Genomic DNA, 25,043 nt, shown 5'->3' with positions numbered 1-25,043 from the left:
ATAGAGGAAGGTAGGGAAAGCTAAATGGGAAGAAATCAGAGAGGGAGAGAAACTATGAGAGATTCTTAACTATAGGAAACAAACAGGGTTGCTGGAGGGGAGGTGTGTGGGTGGATGGGGTAATTAGGTGATGGGCATTAAGGAGGGCACATGATGTGATGAGCACTGGGTGATGAATTATTGAACTCTACATTTGGAACTAATGATGTACTATATGTTGGCTAATTGAAATTAAAAAAAAAAATCTCACCTGGGAGTAGGGTTGTGGGGTGTTAGCTTGTGCTTTGCCCTCAGCTTTCCTTTTGCTCCCTAATTGATGGCATCAGCAAAGCAGTTTAAAAATGTGATCAAAATAAAAGAATTGAAGTGGTCATCATGGGAAAAATCTGAGCCATGTTGCTGTTTGATACTGTTTTTATTTGAATTACATATGAAGGTAGAGATAGGAAACCATACTTTTTTTCAGTAATTATAAGTATTAAAGACCTTGAACTGATTTGAAAATACCTAAGGACCTAGAATTGAAAATGTCTCTGAGTTGGCACTCAGCCCTTATTTTTTACTTATACACTCTTAGAATAGCCACCTTGGTTTTATTTCTCAGATTAAATATAATAAATGAAAGGCATTGAGAAGTGAAGAAATTTCTAGGTGATTTCATCTGACAACAGATGTGACAGCTGAGCTTGGGAGTGATGAGGGGATGGCAAAGCTACTAACAAAGGCAGAATTTAACAAGCACAGCAGTTTTGGACCATTTATGACAGGTGTTAAATTGTACCACCCACCTCTACAGTATCATAGAATAGCACAACATCAAAGGAAGGTTACATTTTATTGAGAATACTCAGTTCAATCACAGAAAAAAGTTCTACATATTATTCTTTTAATGGTAGAAATAACATTTAAAAATCATTTATAGGGTGCTTTAGATTTTATGAAAAATAAACTTACATATAGTATCTTATTTATTAAGAAATCCAGGTTAATATACATTAGAATAATATTGTCCATTTGGTGAGGAGAAGTAACCAAGGAAGGATTTCTGTAGAACACAGAAGACAAGACATACTTCGGGTTCCATCTCCAATCTGTGATGCTTGCTGTCTAGAAACCTGCCAGCACTGTTCTTCCCTTTAACTCCGTGCTTTCTGCTTTGCTTCTTAAGTTTTTGTGCCTACACCCATCTGATATTAAACCCACTGAAGCAGGAGGGCTAGGTTCTTGCCTCACAGAGTCAAAGAATGAATCTCCCAGACAATAAAATGATAGAGTTTTATTAAGCAAGGATACAGAAAGAGCTCTCATGAGTGAGAGGGATCTGGACAGGGTTGCCAACATGGGTCTCCACAGACAGTCTTTTATTTAGAGCTGACCAAGGAGCTTGTGGTCTTAACATTCTTATGACATCTTGGTTTGAGTAAGGACTGGTGATAACATCTTTAATGGCTTACTTCTTTTCTAGGGTCTGGTTATTCTTTGTTGGTCATAGGTGACTGTCATAAAAAAAGACACCCTCCCCCTGAAACCTAGGGCAGGGTGGTCTGTTTTGTTCCCTTAGCTCTTGTTTCCTTACACCTCCACATTTTTGGAATTTCTGTGAACCTGACCACATAGCTCCCTACTTATCTCTCCCAATCTAGCCCTGCCCTTACTCACCACTACCAGACCAGCAGTCCTATTTGTGGCTGGCTTCTCCTCTTGGCAGCTCAGGGAAAACTCTCTGGAGAGTCAAGTTTTGCCTTTTCCAGAAGATGCAGCCCCTCCCAGTGGGTCCTGAGCAGCCCTGCTCTGTGGATTTAAGGAGCTTACTTCTTTCTTCTCTCTCATCACTCATCCCTTTAAGTTACTCTCCAACTTAGCAAGGACTTATGTTCAGAATTTGCTTCTTTTTTAAGCTTTATCTTTAGCTATGAAAATGGATGAACTTACCAATTTTATTTCTATATTGTCACTGGGATGCCACTTTTCAATATCTGGCATCTTTCCTGTGGCTAACAGTAGGGTGAAATTTTCCAGTGACAGCATCTGCCTCTTACTCGTCTGTGGAAGGAGTTACAATGTTCTTCATCAGTCCATGGCTTGAGTCTCAGTAATAGCACTGTTCTTGAAGTGGTATTTTGGTTTTGGTTCCCCCCACAGTCCCAAATCATGGCAAATACACACACACATGCACACACACTCTAATTATTCTACAAATTATCTACTGGGGCTTGGGGTCTCTTTTCTTTTACCCCTACATTCAGACAAATACACAAAGAATGGTTATACTTTCTTCAAATAATCACAATTTTCCTCTGGCCTTTATTTATTTCCACATAGAAGCCAAATATATTAAATTTTTATTTCCTCCTCTGAAATTTCATGCTTCTAAAGCATGAGAGTTTTAGCCAGGAAATGATTTTAAGGCCAGTGGAATACTACATGAGCAAAGAAGAGTAACAGACAAGTTTCCTTTATTTTGGAAATGCAAAGCTGCTTATTTGACATTCATAATTTATACCCTACTTGTTTCTAAAAAGATTTGAGATGGTGTGCCTGGGTGGCTCAGTCTGTTGGGTGTCTGACTCTTGATCTCAGCTCAGGTTTTGATCTCAGAGTCGTGAGTTCAAGCCCCATGCCCAGTGTGGAGCCCACTTAAAAAAAAAAAGATTGAAAAAAAGATTTGAGATGGCATACAGTAAAACAAGCACACAGGAAGGAGGGAGGGAGAGCAGGGATTCTGTGTGGTAGGGCAAGATAGGCAAAATTCAGTTGCAGTAATTTATTGGCACCTTTGGCTTACTTACAAAGACATTGTAGTTTGTGCCCTGAGTACCTGTCCTGGCAATTTAACTTCTAGAAATTGATTACCACTCAAAAACTAATGATGTATTGTATGGTGACTAACATAACATAATAAAATAAAATTAAAAAAAAAGAAATTGATTACAATGACCTGCAGCTTGGAAAGGCAATCCCAGCAAGAGGCTTGCTAGATATCTATAGAAGAACAAGTTATTACCTTAGCACAAAGCTCTCAAACTTGTATTGTTTTCTGAGTTTTGTATTCTGTCATTCTTTTTAATACATTACTTTATCTCTCTATTTATAAAAGTTGTACCTACAGCAAGACTCTTCACACAGGACTAAGTTATTACAAACACTAGTTAGTGGGATAATCCTTGTGCACATTAAAGAAGGAAAAGGGACAGTTGGAAAGCATTAGCATTTGTTGGTGTGTCATGTTATTCTGTCACTTGACAGTATTAACTCCATGGCTCTTAAAATCAGGGACCAATAATTCTACTGGTACCTGCTACAGAAGATCATCTTTTTAAATGCATCCCTGAGTTCTGGGCTCCGGAAGGCATATATAAAGGGGTCAATGACTGCATTGCACATGATCAACATGCCATTCACCTGGAAGAGGGACATGTAGCAGGCACAGTAAGGGTTATTTGGGCAAAACGTCATTAACAGGACATGAAGGACAAAGGGGGCCCAACAGAAGATGAAGACCCCAAGCAGGATGGTCAGCGTGATGGCCCCTTTCATGTTGGCTCTGGGAAGGGTCAAGATCTTCCTGGCATGGGAACGGGCAAGCAAGAACATGTGCACATAAAGGCACAGGATAAAGACCAACATCAGAGGGAACAGCGACGTGAAGGTGATCACTGTGGGGATGTGATGAGAGAAGATCACCATGGTAATAGCACTGCCTGTGCAGCCAGTCCAGGTGACCATTAGGACAACAGTGGCACGGCGCATGGTCACAATGCTGTGGTATTGCAGAGCATGGAAGATTGTGAGGTAGCGGTCAGCTGCTATCATGGACAGGCTGAAAATGGAGCCAAGGAGGGAGAGGATGAACAGGGAGTCGATAATATCATCTGCTGTGGTTTCAAAATTGCCACGAGGCTTGAGATAACCCATGTTTCTGAACATGATCAGGATGTTTTCCAGGATCTTATATAGGCTGCCCAACATATCAGAAATGGCCAAGCTGCAAATGAAAAAGTACATGGGTGACTGGAGATTCTTATTCTTGATCACAGCCAGAAGGACCATCAGATTTTCCAAAACCCCGATAATGGATATTATAAAAAATATCTCTTCTGGCAAAACCACATGAGGACAGTCTGAATTATTTCTTCCTGTATCATTGATGTTTTCATATAGATTGATAATGTGCTTCATTTCTCCCACTAGTGGTTAAGACAAGGGTGTTACTTTGACTTGACAGAATGCTTGATTGATCTTCAGAATATTTTCTTCTTTGTAGTACTTGCTGGAAGTCTGAGGTAAAAACCACCAGGCCACCTAAAGAATATATAGCAACATCAGTTGCAAAATAGTCTAAATAAAATAAAAACTAAGTCACGTTATCTTTAAGAAAGCTCTATTGCTTCTATGAAATATGATGGTGTAGTATTTAAATAAAGCAGTTTACTGGACCCTCATTTTAACTTCTCTACATCTTTAGTGAAATTTTAAGCCCAGAGATAAAAATAAAGATTGTTCTTTGTCCTCTCCCTTTTCTACACCCCATCCTTCTTCTCATGAATCCAACTGTGTGTGAGATAGATTAAATGAGATAGATTAAAATGAAAAAAAGAAGTAAAAGAAATGAAAGGCATGTGTAGAAAAAGGAAACACACAACTACCCTTCTCTGATTTGGAGGTGGCGCCTGGATTCAGTGAATTAATGAGATGTTTAGGTCCTTTCTATTTTACTGTTTGTCTTTCTGGATCAGTGCTGACCCTACAGCTAATGACATAATGGCAATAGTATTGATGTACCATCCCCAAAATATGTGTTATTATTTCTGTTTCAAAGATAGAACTCACAAAAGTGGTATTTCTGGAGACTCCCAATAATTTCAAGGTGTTGGAGTTGAATTATGGCACCAGAAGATCCAGTTTTCCTCAAGCAGAAGGGGCTGAGTAGATCATAATTGAACAACTCTGAGAAGTCTGCTTCTGGTGAGAGCTTGTGGAATTTTTACTGTTTTAGTTTCCAGATGGCTGGATACAGGCAGTTTTATGAACTGTGTAAAATTTGCCTTTGCTGAGGTGGTGGTTTTAAAGGTATGATCACAGATTTTTTTATACTTTTCCCTTCAAGAGATGGAGTTTAATTACCCTTCACTTGAGTGTGTGGGAAGCCAGTGGCCATGTTGTAAGGTGGTCCTGGGGAGAGTGAATCTGGGAGTGTAGCTTCTTTTTTTTTTTTAAGATTTTATTTATTTATTTGTCAGAGAGAGAGACAGACAGCATAAGAAGGGAGAGGGGCAGAGAGAGAGAATGAGAAGCAGACTCCCCACTGAGTAGGGAACCTGATGCAGGGATCCATCCAGGGCCCTGGGATCATGACCCGAGCCGAAGGCAACCGCTTAACGTACTGAGCCACCCAGGCATCCCTAGGAATGTAGCTTTTGATCAAAAGTTCACAAGGCACACATTACTATATTATAGTGACGTTTCTCCTAGAAAGGAACTAATTTCATTACGAAAGACTGAGATCAGAGGTCAAGTATTAAGGTGAAAGTTTATGAGTTAGGTAGATCAGTGTAAGAAAGTAGTGAAGTGACAGGTGATAGCAACTGATAAGGTTCTACCTAGGCTAACCACCTTGTCTCTGTTTGCCTGGGACTGAGAGGTCAGTGTCCCTGGCATCTTCCTCAGCCCCAGGCAAACCAGGAGGCTTAGTCACACTAGTTCCACCTACTTAGGCCCTGGGAAGTCTGTATCCTGTCAGTGTGCACTCATGTGTCTACATCTGTTGGAGAGGGTGGGGCCAATGATGGTTAATTTTATGTGTCAACTTGATTGGGCCCCAGGTGGCCTATATTTGTCAAACATTACTCTGGGTATATCTGTGAAGGTGTTTTCAGGTGAAATTAACACTTGAATCAGTAGACTGATTAAAGCAAGTTGCCTTCCCCAGCAGGCCTTATCTAATCTGTTGAAGGCCTGAATAGAACAAAAAGCCTCCCATGAGTAAGGGGGAACTCCTTCTGCCTGACTGCTGAGATGGGTCATTGGTCTTTTCCTGCCTCTGGACTCAAACAGAAACATCAGCTCTTCTTGGGTCTTGAGGCTGCAGGCTTCCTGACTGGAACTACACCATCAGGTCTCCTGGGTCTCCAGCTTGTGGACTGTAGATCTTGAAACTTCTCAGGCTCTATAATAGTGTGAGCCTATTTCTTATAACTGCTTTCTTTATCTATCTATCATCATCAGCTATCTATCATCTATCATTTATCATCTATCTATCATCTGTCTATATCTATCATCTTCTGTTGGTTCTGCTTCTCTGGAGAACCAACTAATGCAGGGCCCAAGGTTGTGTCCACCATGAACTGCCTATGGAGATGCTGTCTGGAAAGAGACTTCTGTCTTCTACCTGAGTGCATTAAGTGTGATCAAACTTGGTATATATATTCATTTTTTTTAAATTAAAGTGTTGTTGACATACAATATTATATTAGTTCCAGGTGTACAGCATAGTGATTCAACATTTATATATATACAAGGCAATTACTACAATAAATCTAATTACAGTAACAGTTGTTACATATTACTGACTATATTCCCTATGCTGTATATTGTATCCTTGTGTCTTATTTAGTTTATGAATGGAAGTTTGTATTTTGTAGTCCATTTTCCCTATTACTCCCCTTCCCCTCTGTCAGCCACCAGATTATTCTCTGTATCTGTTTTGTTTTGTCTGTTTGTTTTTTCAGATTCCATACATAAGTGAAATCGTACAGTATTTGTCTTTCTTTGTCTGATTTATTTCACTTAGCATAATGCCTCCTAGGCCCATCCATTTTGTCACAAACAGCAAGATTTCATTCTTTTTTTATGGCTGAGTAAGATTGTATTCTCTCTCTCTCTCTTTCTGCTACATCTTTATCCATTCATCTATTGATGGGCACTCAGGCTGCTTTTGTATCTTGGCTATTGCAAATAATGCTGCAATGAACATAGGAGTACATGTATCTTTTCAAATTAGTGTTTTCATTTTCTTCAGATAAATACCAAGAGTGGAACTGCTGGATCATATGGTACTATTATTTTTAATTTTTTGAGGAAACTCCATAATGTTTTCCATAGTGGTTGCACTGTTTTGTATTCCCATCAACAGTTCAGAAGTGTTCCTTTTTCTTCACATCCTTGTTAACATTTGTTATTTCTTTTTTTTTTTTTTCACACTAGCCATTCTGTGAGGTGTCAGGTGATATCTCATTGTGGTTTTTATTTGCATTATCCTGATGATTAGTGATGTTGAGCAGTTTTTCATGTGTCATTTGATCATCTGCATGTCTTCTTTGGACAAAAGTCTATTCAGGTCCTCTGCCAAATTTTTAATTGGATCGTTTGCTTTTTCATATTGAGTTATGTGAGTTCTTTATATATTTTGGATATTAATGCCTTTTAGTTACATCATTTGCAAATATCTTCTCCCATTCAGTAGGTTGCCTTTTCCTTTTGTTGATGGTTTCCTTTGCTGTGCAAAGCCTTTTCATTTGATGTAGTTCCATTTGTTTATTTTTGCTTTTTTGTCCTAGCCCTAGAGGACAGATCAAAAAAAATATTGTTTAGACCAATATCTAAGGGCTTGCTGTCTAATTTTCTTCTGACAGTTTTATGGTTTCTATTCTTATGTGTAAGTCTTTAATTTATTTTGAGTTTATTTTTGTAAATGGTATAAGAAAGTAGTCCAGTTTCATTCTTTTACATATAGCTGTCCAGTATTCCCAATACCATTTATTAAAGAAACTTTATTTTTCACACTGTATGTTCTTGCCTCCTTTGTCAAAGATTAACTGATTCATATAAGTGTGGGTTTATTTTTGGACTCTGTTCTGAGTTCCATTGGTCTGTGTGTCTTTTGTGCGTGTGTGTCAGTACCATAGTATTTTGATTACTATCATTTTGTAGTATGGTTTGAAATCAGAAAGTGTGATAACTCCAGCTTTGTGCTTTCTCAAAATTGCTTTGGCTATTTGGGTCTTTTTGTATTTCCATACAAACTTTAGGATTCTTTGTTCTAGTTCTGTGAAAATTGCTGTTGGTATTTTGATAGGGATTGTGTTGAATCTGTAGATTGCTTTAGGTAGCATAGACATTTTAATAATATTAATTCTTCTAATCCATGAGCATGGTATATTGGTATGTTCTTTCATCATGGTATATTCTTTTATCTATGTTTCATAGTTTTCAGAACATAGGTCTTTCACCTCATTGATTAAATTTATTCTGGTTTTTTTTTTAAGATTTTATTTATTTGATAGAGAGAGACACAGCGTGAGAGGGAACACAAGCAGGGGGACTGGAAGAGGGAGAAACAGGCTTCCTGCAGAGCAGGGAGCCCGATATGGAGCTTGATCCCAGGACCCTGGGATCACGACCTGAACCGAAGGTAGATGTCTAATGACTGAGCCACCCAGGTGCCCCCAGGTATTTTTTTTATACAATTTTGAATGACATTGTTTACTTCATTTCTCTTTCTGATAGTTTATTAGTGTATAGAAATACCACAGGTTTATGTATATTAATTTTGTATCCTGCAACATTACTGGATTAATTTATTAGTTCTAATATTTTTTGATGGAGTCTTTAGGGATGTATATATGTAGGGATAGATATATATATATCATCTGAAATAGTGACAGTTTTACTATTTTTTCAATTTGGATGCCTTTTATTTCTATTTCTTCTCTCATTGCTGTAACTAGGCTTCTCAATACTATGTTCAATAAAAGTGGCAGGACTGGATATTCTTGTTTTGTGGTATCTGATCTTAGGGGAAAAGCTTTCAGCTTTTCACCATTGAATATGACATTAGCTGTGGGTTTGTGATATGGCATTCTCTTCTATATCCACTTTGTTGAGAGTTTTTAATCATAAAATGAATATTGAATTTGATAAGATGCTTTTTCTGCATCTATTGAGATGATCATATAATTTTTATTTTTATTTTTATTAATGTGGTAAATCACTTTGGATGATTTGTGAATGTTGGACCATTCTTGCATCCTTGGAATAAATCCCACTTGGTCATGGTGTATGATCCTTTTATTGTATAGTTGAAGTAGGTTTGCTAATATTTTGTTAAGGATTTCTGTATCAGTGTTCATCAGGGATATTGGCCTATAATTTTCTTTCTTTGTGATGTCTTCAGTTTTGGTATCAGGATAATACTGGCCCCATAGAATGAGTTTGGAAGCATTCTTCCTTCTTCAATTTTTTGGAATAGTTTGAGAAGAATAGGTATTAATTCTTCTTTAAATGTTTGGTAGAATTCACCTATGAAGTTATTGGTAGTTTTTTTTTAAATTACTGATTCCATTTCATTACTAGTTATCAGTCTGTTCAGTTTTTCTATCTCTTCTTGATTCAGTCTTGAAAGATTGCACATTTCTAGGAATATATCCATTTCTTCTAGGTCGTCCCACTTGTTGGCATATAACTGTTCACAATAGTCTCTTATGATCTTTAGTATTTTTGTGGTATCACTTGCAATGTCTCCTTTTTCATTTCTGGTTTTATTTGAGTCCTCTCTTTTTTCTTGATGAGTCTAGCTAAAGGTTTACCAATTTTGTTTCTCTTTATTATTTCCTTTCTTCTACTAACATTGGGCTTTGTTTTTCTTTTTCTAATTTCTTTAGGTGTAAGGATAGACTTTATTTGAGATTTTTCTTGTTTCTTGAGATAGGTCTGTATCACTATAAACTTTCCTCTTAGAACTGCTTTTGCTGCATCCCATAGATTTTTGAACTGTTGTGTTTCCATTTTCATCTGCTTCAAGGTATTTTTTTATTTCCTTTTTGATTTTTTCATTGACACATTTGTTGTTAAGTAGCATGTTGTTTAACCTTCACATGTTTGTTTTCTTCTTGTAATTGGTTTCTAGTTTCATACCACTGTGGTCAGAAAAGATGCTTGATATGATTTCAATCTTAAATTTACCAGGACTTGTTTTGTAGCCTAACATGAGGTCTATTCTGGAGAATGTTCTATGTGCATTTGAAAAGAATGTGTATTCTGCTAGTTTTAGATGGAATGCTCTGTATATATTGATTACACCTGGTTTAATGGGTTGTTTAAGGCCAATGTTTCCTTATTGAATTTTTTGTCTGGATGATTTATCTATTGATGTAACTGGGTTGTTAAAGTCACTTATTATTATTGTACTGTTGTCAATTTCTCCCTTTATGTCTGTTAATATTTGCTTTATTTATTTAGATGTCCCTGTGTTGAGCACATAGACATTTACAAGTGTTATATCCTCTTGTTGGATTCATCCCTTTATCGTAATGTAAAAATCTTCTTTGTCTCTTGTTACACTCTTTGGTTTAAACTCTATTTAGTCTAATATAAGTATTGCTATCCCAGCTTTCTTTCTGTTTCAGTTTGCATGGAATATATTTTCAATCCCTTCACTTTCAGTCTCTGTGTGTCTTTAGATCTGAAGTGAGTCTCCTTTATGTAGTATGCATAGATATTGTTTTGTTTATCCATTCAGTCACCCTATGTGTTTTGATTGGAACACTTAGTCTATATACATTTACTCCATCAAGATAAAAAAACTTCTGCATGGCAAAGGATACAGTCAACAAAACTAAAAGGCAACCTAGGGAATGGGAGAAGATATTTGCAAATGACGTAACAGATAAAGGGTTGGTATCCAAGATCTATAAAGAACTCAAACTCAACACCCAAAAGACAAAAAATCCAGTCAAGAAATGTGCAGAAGGCATGAACAGACACTTCTCCAAATAATACATACAAATGTTTTCTTTTCATTCTTTCTCATGCTTCTTCTGTGTTTTTTTTTACCTACTTATCATTTCAACCAGATGTTTAATACAACATATTCCATAGTAACTTTTTAACTTGAACTTTTTCACACATGTACTTTTTTCTTTTATAGATAGATAGATAGATAGATAGATAGATAGATAGATAGATATAAGCTTCAATGTAGTCCTTTTTTCCTTATTCAATACTACCTTTATATATATAACAGTTTTAATTTCCCTGTATCTCCGGGAAGTAGTGTTCTCTAACAAAGAGAACAAAATACACCCAGGAAGAGCTGAAACACTCTCCCTTGCCCACATAGAGGGATTATAGCCATGTTCCCTGCACGCCCCCGCCTTTTTTGTTGTTTTTTTTTTTTTGGGAGGTATTTTCTGTGGGTTTTGTATGTTTGTTTTTAATTTTGTACTTTATAAATCTTATTCTTGGGTTTCATTTTGCCTGGGTTTTTTTGGTGGTGGCTTCCAATTGCTCTGAACTTTCCCAGGGTGCACCTTGTCTGGACTGTGGTTGATAGTTTTGACTGTACATCCCCTCAACCACAACTCAACAGAATAACTAGGAGGAGGAACTCTCAACAAAGAAAAGTCCTAGAGACAATGGCCTCTCCTGCAGAAATAATGGATATGGATATAAGCAAGATGTCAGATATAGACTTCAGGGTAACAGTTATGAAGACAATAGCTAGACTGGAGAAAAACATTAACAGCAACATAGATTCTCTAAGGGCAGAAATGAGAGCTAATCAGGCCAAACTTAAAAATGCTATAAATGAGATGCAGTGTAAATGAGATTATCTAAAAGCCAGGGTAAACGAGGCAGAAGAACGAATTAGTGATCTAGAAGACAAACTAATGGAAAAGAAGGAATAAGAGGAGGCCTGGAACAAACAGCTTAAAATCCATGAAAACAAAGAGAAATAAATGATGCCATTAAATGTTCCAATGTCAGAATTGTTGGGATCCCTGAGGGGGTGGAGAGAGAGAGGACTAGAAGATATATTTGAGCAAATCATAGCTGAGAACTTCCCTAATCTGGAGAATGAAACAACCATTCATGTCCTAGAGGCAGAGAGGACCCCTCCCAAGATCAAGGGGAACAGAACCAATACCCCAGCATGTAATATTAAAACTCGCAAACTTAAAACCAAGGAAATTATCTTAAGAGCAGATAGGGGGAAGAGATTCCTTACATACAGAGGGAGGAGCATCAGAATAATGTCAGACCTATCCACAGAGACCTGGCAAGCCAGAAAGGCCTGGCAAGACATATTCAGGGTACTAAATGAGAAGAACATGCAGGAAAAATACTTTATCTGGTAAGGCTGTCATTTAGAATGGATGGAGAGATGCAGAGCTTCCAGAACCGGCAGAAACTGAAAGAATGTGTGACCACTGTGCCAGCCCTGCAAGAAATATTAAGGAAGGTTCTATAAAAGGAGAGAGACCCCGAGTAATATAGACCAGAAATTTACAGAGACAATCTATAGGAACAAGGACTTCACAGGCAATATGATGACAATTAATTAATATCTTTCAATAATCACCCTCAATGTGAAGAGCCTAAATGTTCCTATAAAATGGCACAGGGTTGCAGATTGGATAAAAGACAGGACCTATCTATATACTGTCTAAAAGAGACTCATTTTGAACCTAAAGATACATCCAGGCTGAAAGCAAAGGAATGGAGAGCCATCTTTCATGCTAACAGACCTTGAAAGAAAGCTGGGGTAGCAATTTTCATATCAGACAAATTAGATTTTAAGCTAAAGACTGCAGTTAGAGACACAGAAGGATGCTATATCATTCTTAAATGGTCTATCCAACAAGAAGAGCTAACAATTGTAAATATCTATACCACCAACATGGGAGCAGCCAACTACATAAGCCTACTGTTAACCAAAATAGTCATATTGATAATAACACGTTAATAGTAGGAGACCTTAACACTCCACTCTCAGCAATGGACAGATCATCTAAGCAGAAAATCAACAAAGAAACAAGAGCTTTAACTGACACACTGGACCAGATGGACCTCATAGATATATACAGAACATTCAACCCTAAAACAAGAGAATACTCCTTCTTCTTGAGCACACATGGAACTTTTTCCAGAATAGACCATATACTGGGTCACAAATCGGGTCCACCGATATCCACCAAAAGATTGATATTATTCCCTGCATATTTACAGACCACAGTGCTTTGAAATCGGAACTCAATCACAAGAAAAAGTTTGGAAGAAATTCAAACACTTGGAAGTTAAAGACCACTCTGCTCAAGAATGTTTGGGTCAACCAGGAAATCAAAGAAGAACTTAAACAACTCATGGAAACCAACGAGAGCAAAAACATATGAATCAAAAACCTATGGGATGCTGCAAAGGTGGTCCTAAGGGGGAACTACATAGCCATTCAAGGGTCACTCAAAAAAATAAAAAAATCCCGGGTACACAAACTATCTTTACACCTTTGAAAACTGGAGAATCAACAACAAATTAAGCCTAACCCATGCACGAGAAGGGAAATAATTAAGATTAGAGCAGAGATCAATGAATTAGAAACCAGAAATATAGGAGAACATATCAATGAAACTAGAAACTGTTTTTTGAAAGAATTCACAAGATTGATAAACCTCTGTCCAGACTTATCCAAAAGAAAAGAGAAAAGACCCAAATTAATGAAATTATGACTGAAAGGGGAGAGAACACAACTAACATCAAGCAAATAGAAACAATTACCAGAAATTATTATCAAAACTATATGCCAATAAATTAAGCAACTTGGAAGAAATGGATGCATTTCTGGAAACCTAGAAACTACCAACACTGAAACAGGAATAAATTGATAACTTGAATAGACCAATAACCAGTAATGAGATTGCAGCAGTGATCAAAAACCTCCTAAAAATCATGAATCCAGGGCCTGATGGATTCCCTGCGGAATTGTACCAAACATTCAAAGAAGAAATAATACCTATTCTACTGAAGCTGTTTCAAAAAATAGAAACAGAAGGAAAGCTTCCAGACTCATTCTATGAGGCCAGCATTACCTTGATCCCCAAATCAGGCAAAGACCCCATCAGAAAAGAGAATCTCAGACCAATATCCCTGATGAATATGGATGCCAAAATTCTCAACAAGATCCTAGCTAATAGCATCCAACAGTACAGTAAAACGATCATCCACTACGACCAAGTGGGTTTTATCCCGGGATGCAAATGTAGTTCAACATTCACAAATCAATCAGTGTGATAGAACACATTAATAAGAGGAGAGAGAAGAACCATATGGTCCTCTCAATGGATGCAGAAAAAGCATTTGACAAAATACAGCATCCTTTCCTGATTAAAACTCTTCAGACTATAGGGATAGAGGGACCATTCCTCAAGTTCATAAACTCCATTTATGAAAAACCCACAGTGAATATAAGTCTCAATGGGGAAAAGCTGAGAGCCTTTCCCTTAAGATCCCAGGAACACTACAAGGATGCCCACTCTCACCACTATACTTCAACATAGTACTAGAAGTCCTAGCAACAGCAATCAGACAACAAAAAGAAATAAAGTGTATTCAAATTGGCAAAGAAGAAGTCAAACTCTCTCTCTTCACAGATGACATAATACTTTATGTGGAAAACCCAAAAGACTCCAACCCCAAATTACTAGAACTCATACAACAATTCAGTAATGTGGCAGGATACAAAATCAATGCACAGAAATCAGTTGCTTTCTTATACACTAACAATGCAACTGTAGAAAGAGAAATTAGGGAACCGATTCCATTTACAATAGCATCAAAAACCATAAGATACCTTGGAATAAACCTAACCAAAGAGGTAAAGGATCTATACTCTAGGAACTACAGAACACTCATGAAAGAAATTGAAGACACAAAAAGATGGGAAAACATTCCATGCTCATGGATCAGAAGAATAAACATTGTTAAAATGTCTATGCTGCTCTGAGCAATCTATACTTTCAATGTCATCCCAATCAAAATACCAATGGAATTTTCAAAGTGTTGGAACAATCCTAAAATTTGTATGGAATCAGAAAGGACCTGGAATCTCCAAAGAAATGTTGAAAAAGAAAAACAAAGCTGGGGCATCATGTTGCCCGATTTCAAACTATATTACAAAGCAGTGATCACCAAGACAGCATGGTATTGGCACAAAAACAGACACATCGACCAATGGAACAGAATAGAGAGCCCAGATATGGACCCTCAACTCTATGGTCAAATAATCTTCGACAAAGCAGGAAAAGATATCCAACGGTAAAAAGATAGTAAATGGTGCTGGGAAAATTGGGCAGCTATATACAGAATAAGGAAACTCGACCATTCTCTTACACCACACACAAAGAAAAACTAAAAGTGGATGAAAGATTTCAATGTGAGACAGGAATCCATCAAAATCCTAGAGGAGAACATAGGCAGTAAACTCTTTGACTTCAGCCACAGCAACTTCTTTCAAGACAGGTCTCTACGGGCAAGGGAAGCAAAAGCAAATATGAATTTTTGGGACTTCATCAAGATAAAAAGCTCTGCACAGAAAAGGAAACAGTCAATAAAACAAGGAGGCAACCCACGGAATGGGAGAAGATATTTGCAAATAACACTAGAGACAAAGGGCTGGTATCCAAGATCTATAAAGAACTTCTCAAACTCAATACCAAAAAACAAATGATCAAGTAAAAAAATGGGCAGAAGACATGAACAGACACTTCTCCAAAGAAGTTACATAAATGGCTAACAGACACATGAAAAAAATGTTTATCATCGTTAACCATCAGGGAAATTCAAATCAAAACCACATTGAGATATCAGTTAGAATGGAAAAAATTGACAAAGGAGGAAACAACTAATGTTGGAGAGGTTGTGGAGAAAGGGAAACCCTCTTACACTGTTGGTGGGAATGCAAGTTGGTATAGCCACTTTGGAAAACAGTGTGGAGATTCCTCAAAAAATAAAAAATAGAGCTACCCTATCACCCAACAATTGACCAATGGGTATTTACCCCAAAGATACAGATGTAGTGAAAAGAGGGGCCATATGCACCCCAATGTTCATAGCAGCAATGTCCACAATAACCAAACTGTGGAAAGAGCCGAGATGCCCTTCAACAGATGAATGGATAAAGAAGATGTGGTCCATATATACAATGGAATATTATGCAGCCATCAGAAAGGATGAATACCCAACTTTTGCATCAACATGGACTGGACTGGAGGAGATTATGCTAAATGAAATAAGTCAAGCAGAGAAAATCAATTATCATAGGGTTTCACTTATTTGTGGAACATAAGGAATAGCACAGAGGACATTAGGAGAAGGAAGGGAAAATGAAGGGGGTCAATTGGAGAGGGAGATGAACCGTGAAAGACTATGGACTCCAAGAAAAAACTGAGGGTTTTAGAGGGGAGGGGGGCGGGAGGATGGGTTAGCCCTGTGATGGGTATTAAAGGAGGGCACGTATTGCATGGAGTACTGGGTGTATATGCAAACAATGAATTATGGAACACCACATTAAAAGTAATGATGTACTGTATGGTGACTAACATTACATAATAAAAAAATAAAATAAAAATAAATAAATAAATAATATTAAAAAAAGAAGACATACAAATAGCCAACAGACATATGAAAAAATGCTCTACATCACTTGCCATCAGGGAAATAAATCAAAACCACCATGAGATACCACCTTACACCTGTTAGAATAGCAAAAAATAAGAAGACAGGAATTAACAAATATTGGTGAGGATGTGGAGAAAGGGGAACCCTCTTACACTGGTGGTGGAAATGCAAGCTGGTACAGCCACTCTGGAAAACATTATGGAGTTTCCTTAAGAAGTTAAAAATAGAGCTATACTATGTCCCAGCAATTGTACTACTAGGTATTTACCCCGAAGATACAGAGGTAATGAAAAGAAGGGTCACATGCACCCCAATGTTCATAGCAGCAATGTCCACAATAGCCAAACTGTGGAAGGAGATGAGATGCCCTTCAAAGAAGATGTGGTTCATAAATACAATGGATTATTACTCAGCCATCAGAAAGGATGAATACCCACCATTTGCATAGACACGGATGGAACTGGAGGGTATTCTGCTAAGTGAAATAAGTCACGCAGAGAAAGACAATTATCATATGGTTTCACTCACATGTGGAACATAAAGAATAGCTTGGAGGACCATAGAAGAATGGAGGGAAAACTGAAGGGGGAAAAATCAGAGAGGGAGATGAACCATAAGAGACTATGGACTCCTGGAAACAAACTGAGGGTTTCAGAGGGGATGGGGATAGGGGAATGGGGAACCCAGGTGATGGGTATTGAGGAGGGCACGTGTTGTGATGAGCACGTATAACACCAAGTTATACGCAACTAATGATTCATTGAACAGTACATAAAAAACTAATGATGTACTATACAGGGGCTAACTGAACATAATAAAAAATAGAAAAATAAAAAAATAAAAATGAGCTAAAAAGTAAAACAATAAAAAAGTAATTATTGATAGATGTGTACTTTTTGCCATTTGTTAATTGTTTTCAGGTTGTTTTTGTAGTTCTTCTTTTTTTCTTTTCCTGCTCTCTTTCCTTTATGATTTGGTGACTTTCCTTAGTGTTGTGTTTGTATTCATTTCTTTGCCTTTTGTGTATCTATTATGGATATTTGGTTTGTGGCTCCCATGAAGTTCATATATATATCCTATGTATATAGCAGTCTATTTCAAGTTGATGGTTACTTAAGTTCAAGTGCATTCTAAAAGCACTACATTTTTATCCCCCCTTGTTTTATGTTTTTGATGTCATAATTTACATCTTATTATTTTGTTTATACCTAAGTATTGTAGATCTAGATGATTGTAGAACTTTTCTCTTTTAACCTACATACTAGCTATATAGATGGTTGATCCACTACATTTACTCTATATTTACCTTTACCAGTGAATTTTTTTTCTTTCATAATTTTCTTATTTCTAGTTATGGCCTTTTCTTTTCTGTTTAAGGAAATCCCTTTAATATTTCTTATAAGGCTGGTTTAGCGGTGATGAAATTCTTTAGCTTCTTCTTGTGTGGAAAACTATTTCTCTTTCAATTCTGAGTGATAATCTTTCTAGGTATAGTATTCTTTGTTGTAAATTTTTTCATTTCTTCACTTGGAATATATCATGACACTCCCTTCTAGCTTGCAGTTTCTGCTGAAAAATTAGCTTATAGTCATTGGGGGATCCTTTGTATGTAACTAGTTGTTTTTCTCTTGCTGCTTTTAAGATTTGCTCTTTAACTGTTGACACTTTGACTATAATGTGCTTGGTATGGCTCCCTTTGGGTTCATTTTACTTAGGACACACTGTGATTCCTGAACTTGGATGTCTGTTCTCACCATCAGGTTTCCTTTACCTCTTTTTCTGAGATTTTGTCATCCTTTTGTTTGGAACATATTCCTCTATTTCCTTATTTTGTCTCTTTGTTCATTTCTATGTATTAGGTATATCAGTTATGACTGATTAGTTATGATTCCTGACCTTAAAGGAGTGAATTTATGCAGGTGACCTGTGAGGCTCAATAGCTCAAAGGCTTCTGGTCACTTGAACCAGGTGCCCTATGACTGACCCCTGTGTGGGTTGTGTGTACACTCTTGTTGTGGCTGGGTCACAATTAGTGCAGACTCACTGGTGTGTGGGGCTGTCCCCTGGCATGGCTGTCTGCAATGTCTTGCCATGGCTGCAACAAGCATGCTGGTAAGCAGGGTTGGCCCTTGGCCCTTCTAGCTGGAATGCTGTGGGTGCACTGGCGTGTAGGATAGGCTTCTGGTGCAGCTTGCTGTGAAATCTGACTGAGACTTTTGTAGGCATTCTGGTGTTCAGTGCTGGCTTCCCTGGATGGGGGTGCTTGGAGGAGCTCTGTTGCCTGCTGAGGGTACTTTCTGGACTGGTAGGACAGGGAGCCACTTGGGAGAAACTCTGATTCTGGCTGAGGGCACCCATCAGGTGTGGTGGGGCCTTGAGCTACTTGGGATGGGCTCTGGTGAAGGCTGAGATCATCTGCTGACAGTGGTAGGGCAGTGAGCCATTTGGCAGAGGCCTAGGTCTGGCAGATGGGTTAAATGGGGCAAGTCCACAGGGGAATTCTGGGTCAGGATGAGCAGTGCTAGCACAGCAGGTGCCAGCACTAGAAAAAAATGAGTGCCCATCATTGCTTCTGTCCCTGGCGAATATTCCAATAGGTCCCTGCTCCTCTGTCACAATCCTTAATATTTGTCGGGGGATCTCCGTGTATAACTCAGGTGTTTTTCAAACTGATGTCTCTGTGCTGAGTCTCAGAGCAAGTGAAATCATGGGCATGCCATCTAAGAGTGAAGTCTGGATTTCCTACTGCCTTCTGCATTTCCCAGACATAAGCCCTATGGTTTCAAAGTCAGATGTTATGGAGGCTCATCTTGCCAGAGCAGGTCCCTTGGACTGTAGAGCCTATTTGGGTTTTGGATTCTTTGTTCCACAGGGAGCGCCTCTATGGTTCTGATATACTTCCCACTTGTGGGTTACCATTCTGGGTGTGTGCATACTGACTAAACCACATCTCTGCCCCTTCTACCCATTTCAATGTGGCTTTTTCTTTATATCCTTAGTTGTGTATGATCTGTTCTGCTAGTCTTCAGTTTGTTTTCAGAGATAGCTGTTCTACATATAGATTAGATTTTGGTGGGTCTGTGGGACATGGTGTGCTCAAGATCTTCCTACTTCACCATCTTGATCCAACATCCAGAGCCAATTTAATAAGACTTGGTTATATATTTTCAATCTTAAATGCATTTAATGGTAGAACTGAAAAAGAAAAAAATGTTGAAAGAGATTCTGCAACTCTTAGGAAGAGGTGGTTCTGAAACCCAGCTTCAGCCAATGGACATTGATAATCTGCTGCTGCTAATCCTGTAAACCCAAGGAGGGTACTGAATGTGAATAGACATTTGAATTTGAAATAGTGTAGTCCATGGAGCCACCTTTAACAGGCATTCAATCATCCATTGTTCCTGTGGATTCATGAACTGCTGCTAATCTGGTTGGTAAGGTCTACAGGTGGAGTGCAACTGCATTTAAAAAAATTTTTTTAATTAAATTCCAGTTAGTTAACATACAATGTATTATTATTTTCTGGTGTATGATATAGTGATTCAACAATTCCATACATCACCAGGTGCTCATCACAGCAAGTGTACTGCTTAACACCCATGACCTATTTAACACATGCCCCACCCACCTCCATTCTCCTAACCATTGGTTTGTTCTCTATAGTTAAGAGTCCATTTTCTGGTCTCCTTCTCTCTCTGTCTTTTTTCCCTTTGCTCCTTTGTTTTCATACATTCCACATATGAGTGAAATCATATGGTATTTATCTTTCTCTGACTTATTTCACTTAGCATTATACTCTCTGACTCCAACCCAGTTGTTGCAAATGGCATGACCTCATTGATTTTTATGTCTGAGTAATATTCCATTATGGATATATATCACTTCTTCTTTATCCATTCAACAATAGATGGATACTTGGGTTGTTTACATAATTTAGCTATTGTAAATAATGGGGCTTTAAACATAGGAGTGTGTGTATTCTTTGAATTAGTGTTCTTGTATTATTTGGGTGAAGACCCAGTAGTGTGATTGCTGGATCATAGGATAGTTCTGTTTTTAACTTTTTGAGGAAACTCCACACCATTTTCCAGAGTGGCTGCATCAATTTGCATTCCCACCAAAAGTGTGAGAGGGTTCCCCATCCTCACAAAAACCTGCTGTTTCTTGTGTTGTTGATTTTAGTCATTCTGACAGGGGTGAGGTGATATCTCATTGTAGTTTTGATTTATATTTCCCCGATGATGAGTGATGGTGAGCATCTTTTCATGTGTCTTCCTTGGCATCTGTATGTCTTCCTTGGAAAAATGTCTATTCATGTCTTCTGTCCATTTCTTAACTGGATTATTATTGTTTTGGTGTTGAGTTTTATACGTTCTTTATACATTTTGAATACTAACTCTTTATCAGATATGTCATTTGCAAATATCTCCTCCCATTCTGTAGGTTGCTTTTGACTTTTGTTAATTGTTTCCTTCACTGTGCAGAAGCTTCTTATTTTGATGAAGTCCCAATAGTTTACTTTTGATTTCTTTCCCTTGCCTCAGGAGACGTATCTAGAAAGAAGTTGCTATGGCCAATGACAAAGAAATTAATGTCTGTGTTCTCTTCTAGGGTTTTAATGGGATCTCCTGTCTCACATTTAGGTCATTATCTCATTTTGAATTTATTTTGTGTATGGTATAAGAAAATGATCCAGTTTCAATCTTTTGCATGTTGCTGTCTAGTTTTCTCAACACCATTTGTTGAAAAGACAGTTTTTTCCGCATTGGATATTCCTTCCTGCTTTGTCAAAGATTAATTGACCGTATAATTGTGGGTTTATTTCTGTGTTTTCTATTTGTTCTATTCATCTATGTGTCTGTTTTTGTGCCAGTATCATACTGTTTTGATCACTACAACTTTGTAATGTAACTTGTAGTCTGAAACTGTGATGCCTCTAGCTTTTCTTTTATTTTTCAAGATTGCTTTGGCTATTTAGGACCTTTGTGGTTCCACACAAATTTTAAAATTGTTTGTTCTAGTTCTGTGAAAGATGCTATTGGTATTTTGATGGGAATTGCATTAAATGTGTAGATTGCTTTGGGTAATATAGACATTTTAACAATATTTGCTCTTCCAATGCATGAACATGGAATGTCTTTCCATTTTTTGTGTCATCTTCAAATTCTTTCATTAGTGTTTTATAATTTTCAGAGTATAGGTTTTTTACCTCTTGGTTATGTGTATTCCTGGGTGTCTTATTGTTTTTGGTGCAATTGTAAATGGAATTGATTCCTTAATTTCTCTTTCTTCAGTCACATTGTTACAGTGTATAGAAATGCAACTGATTTCTGTACATTGATTTTGTATCCTGTGACTTTACTGAATTTGCTTATCAATCCTAGCAGTTTTTCTGTAGAGTCTTTAGGGCTTTCTATGTATAATATCATGTTATCTGTAAATAGTGAAAGTTTTACTTCTTCCTTGCCAATTTGGATGCCTTTTATTTCTTTTTGTTGTCTGATTGCTGTGGCTAGGACTCCCAGTACCATGTTAAATAACAGTAGTGAGAGTGGACATCCCTGTCTTGTCCTGACCTTAGGGGAAAAGCTCTCAGTTTTTCCCCATTGAAGATGATATTAGCTGTGGGTTTTTCATATATGGCCTTTATTATGTTGAGGTATGTTTCCTCTCAACCTACTTAGTTGAGGATTTTTACCATGAATTGATGCTGTACTTCGTCAAATGTTTTTTCTGCATCTATTGATTTCTTTTATTAATGTGGTGTGTCACTTTCATTGATTTGTGAGTATTGAATGACGCTTGCAATCCAGGAATAAATCCCACCATATTGTGGTGATTGACTTTTAAAAAAGTATTGTTGGATTTGATTTGCTAGTATTTTTTAAAGGATTTTTGCATCTGTGTTCATCATGGATATTGGCCTGTAGTTCTCTTTTTCAGTGTGTCTTCATCTGGTTTTGGTATCAGAGTAATGAATTTGGAAGTTTTCCTTCCTTTTCTATTTTTTGGGATAGTTTGAGAATAGGTATTAACTCTTCTTTAAATGTTTGGTAGAATTCACCTGTAAAACCATCTGGTCCTGGATTTTTGTTTGTTGGAAGTTTTATTATTATTATTATTATTATTATTACTGATTCAATTTCTTTCCCAGTAATCAGTCTGTTCACATTTTCTATTTCTTCATGTTTCAGTTTTGATAGGTTATATGTTTCTAGGAATTTATCCATTTCTTCTAGGTTGTCCAATTTGTTACCCTATAGTTTTTCATATTTTCTTACAATTGTTTGTATTTCTGTGGTGTTGTTTGTTATTTCTCCTCTAATTTGTGATTTTATTTATTTGGGTCCTTTCTCTTTCTTTTTTTGTTAAGTTTGGCTTTATCAATTTTATTTATTTTTTCAAAGAACCGGCTCATTTCATTAATGCCTGTGTTCTCTTTTCATTGATCTGTTGTATTGTTTTATTTTGTTTTGTTGTTGTTTCTATATAATTAATCTCTGCTGTAATCATTATTTCCTTCCTTCTGCTGGTTTTAGGCTTCATTTGTTGTTCTTTTTCTAGCCCCTTTAGGTGTAAGTTTATGTTGTTTATTTGAGATCTTTCTTGCTTCTTGAATTAGGCCTGTATTGCTATAAACTTCCCTCTTAGGATAGCTTTTTTTGCATTCCAAAGATTTTGGACCATTTTGTTTTAATTTTCATTTGTTTCCATGCAATTTTTTTATTTCTTTTTAATTTCCTGGTTGACCAATTCATTATTTAATAGCAAGTGTTGAACCTCCATGTATTTGTGGTCTTTCCACCTTTTTCCTCATGGTTGATTTCTAGTTTCCTAGTGTTGTGGTCAGAAAAGATGCATAATATGACTTCAATCTTCTTGAGTTGTTTTCATTTATGGGCTAATATGTGATCTATTCTGGAGAATGTTCCCTGTGCACTTGAAAAGAATGTGTATTCTACTGTTTTTGGATGGATTGTTCTGAATATATCTGTTAAATCTATCTGGTCCAGTGTGTCATTCCAAGCCATTGTTTCCTTATTGATTTTCTGCTTAGATATCTGTCCAGTGATGTAAGAGGGGTGTTAAAGTCCCCTACTATTGTATTATTATCAATGAGTTCCTTTATGTCTGTTATTAATTGCTTTATGTATTTGTGTGCTCTCACATTGGGTGCATAAGTATTTATAATTGTTAAATCTCGTTAGATTGTCCCCTTTGTTATTATATAGTACTCTTCTTTGTTTCTTGTTACAGTCTTTGTTTCAAAGTCTAGTTTTTCTGATATAAGTATTCCTACTCCAGCTTTCTTTTGACTTCCATTTGCATGATAAATATTTCTCCATCCCCTCACTTTCAATCTACAGGTGTCTTTATGACTAAAATGAGTCTCTTGTGGACAGAATATAGATGGGTCTTGTTTTTTATTCATTCTGACACCCTGTGTCTTTTGATTGGAGCATTTAGTCCATTTACATTTAAAGTAATATTTTTTTAAAGATTTTATTTACTTGACAGAGAGAGAGACAGTGAGAGCAGGAACACAAGCAGTGGGAGTGGGAGAGGGAGAAGCAGGCTTCCCACCAAGCAGGGAGCCTAATGCAGGGCTTGATCCCAGGACCCTGGGATAATGACCTGAGCCGAAGGCAGAAGCTTAATGACTGAGCCACCCAGGAGCCCCTAAAGTAATTATTGATAGATATGTATTTACTGTCATTTTATTACTTGTTTTGTGGTTGCTTCTGGAGATTTTCTCTGACCCTTTCTTGTCTTTCTCTCTTTCATGTTTTGCTGATTTTCTTTAGTGATATATTTGGATTTCTTTCTCTTTATTCTTTTCATGTTTTTCAGTAATTTTGATATAATGGTTACCATCAGGTTTGTATATAACCTCTTCTGCATATAGCAGTCTATATTTAGTTGATGGTCATTTAAGTTTTGAACCCATTTTTTTCTCCTTTCCTCCCTATGATTTAGGTATATGTTATATTTTATATACTTTATTTTGGTGAGTTCCTTGACTTTTTTTTAAACAGAAATATTCATTTTTTACTGTTTTCATGTTTCCTACCTTCATATTTTACTTTTGGTCTCTCCTTTCCACTCAAATTGTCCCATTTAATATTCCTGCAGGGCTGGTTTAGTCCCCATGAGCTCCTTTAGTTTTTGTTTGTCTGGGAAACTCTTTATCTCTCCTTCTATTTGGAATGATAAGCTTGGTGGTTAGAATATTCTTAGCTATAGATTTTTCCCATCCAACATTTTGAATATATCATACTACTCTCTTCTGGCTTGCTAAGTTTCTGTTGAAAAATTTCCTGCTAGCCTTATGGGTTTTCCTTTGTAAGTTAGTGACTCCTTTGGCATTGCTGCTTTTAAGATTTTTTCTTTATCACTGTATTTTGTAAATTTAATTACAGTATGTCTTGTTGTGGGTCTGCTTTTGTTGATTTTGGTGGGAGTTCTCTGTGCCTCCTGGATCTGGGTATATGTTACCTTTCCCAGATTAGGGAAGTATTTCTTCAAATAGATTATCTGCCCCCCTTTCTCTATCTTCTTCTTCTGAGTCTCCTATAATATGAATTTATTACATT

General features: G+C 37.1%; 1 protein-coding gene across 1 annotated transcript in view; it reads right to left on the bottom strand.

Moving 5' to 3' along the window:
* Positions 1-396: 396 nt before the first annotated feature.
* MC2R (melanocortin 2 receptor) overlaps positions 397-25,043 on the bottom strand; it is a 65,234-nt gene continuing 40,587 nt past the window's right edge. The window contains exon 2 of the mRNA XM_027575204.2: positions 397-4,302. Within this exon, the coding sequence (XP_027431005.1) occupies positions 3,286-4,179 (894 nt within the window). The 5' untranslated portion in view covers positions 4,180-4,302 and the 3' untranslated portion in view covers positions 397-3,285. The remainder of the gene's footprint in view (positions 4,303-25,043) is intronic.

This window comes from Zalophus californianus, chromosome 14 (genome assembly GCF_009762305.2).
Source record: "Zalophus californianus isolate mZalCal1 chromosome 14, mZalCal1.pri.v2, whole genome shotgun sequence".
Lineage (NCBI taxonomy): Eukaryota > Metazoa > Chordata > Mammalia > Carnivora > Otariidae > Zalophus > Zalophus californianus.
This window is presented reverse-complemented; position numbering and strand designations above follow the sequence as displayed.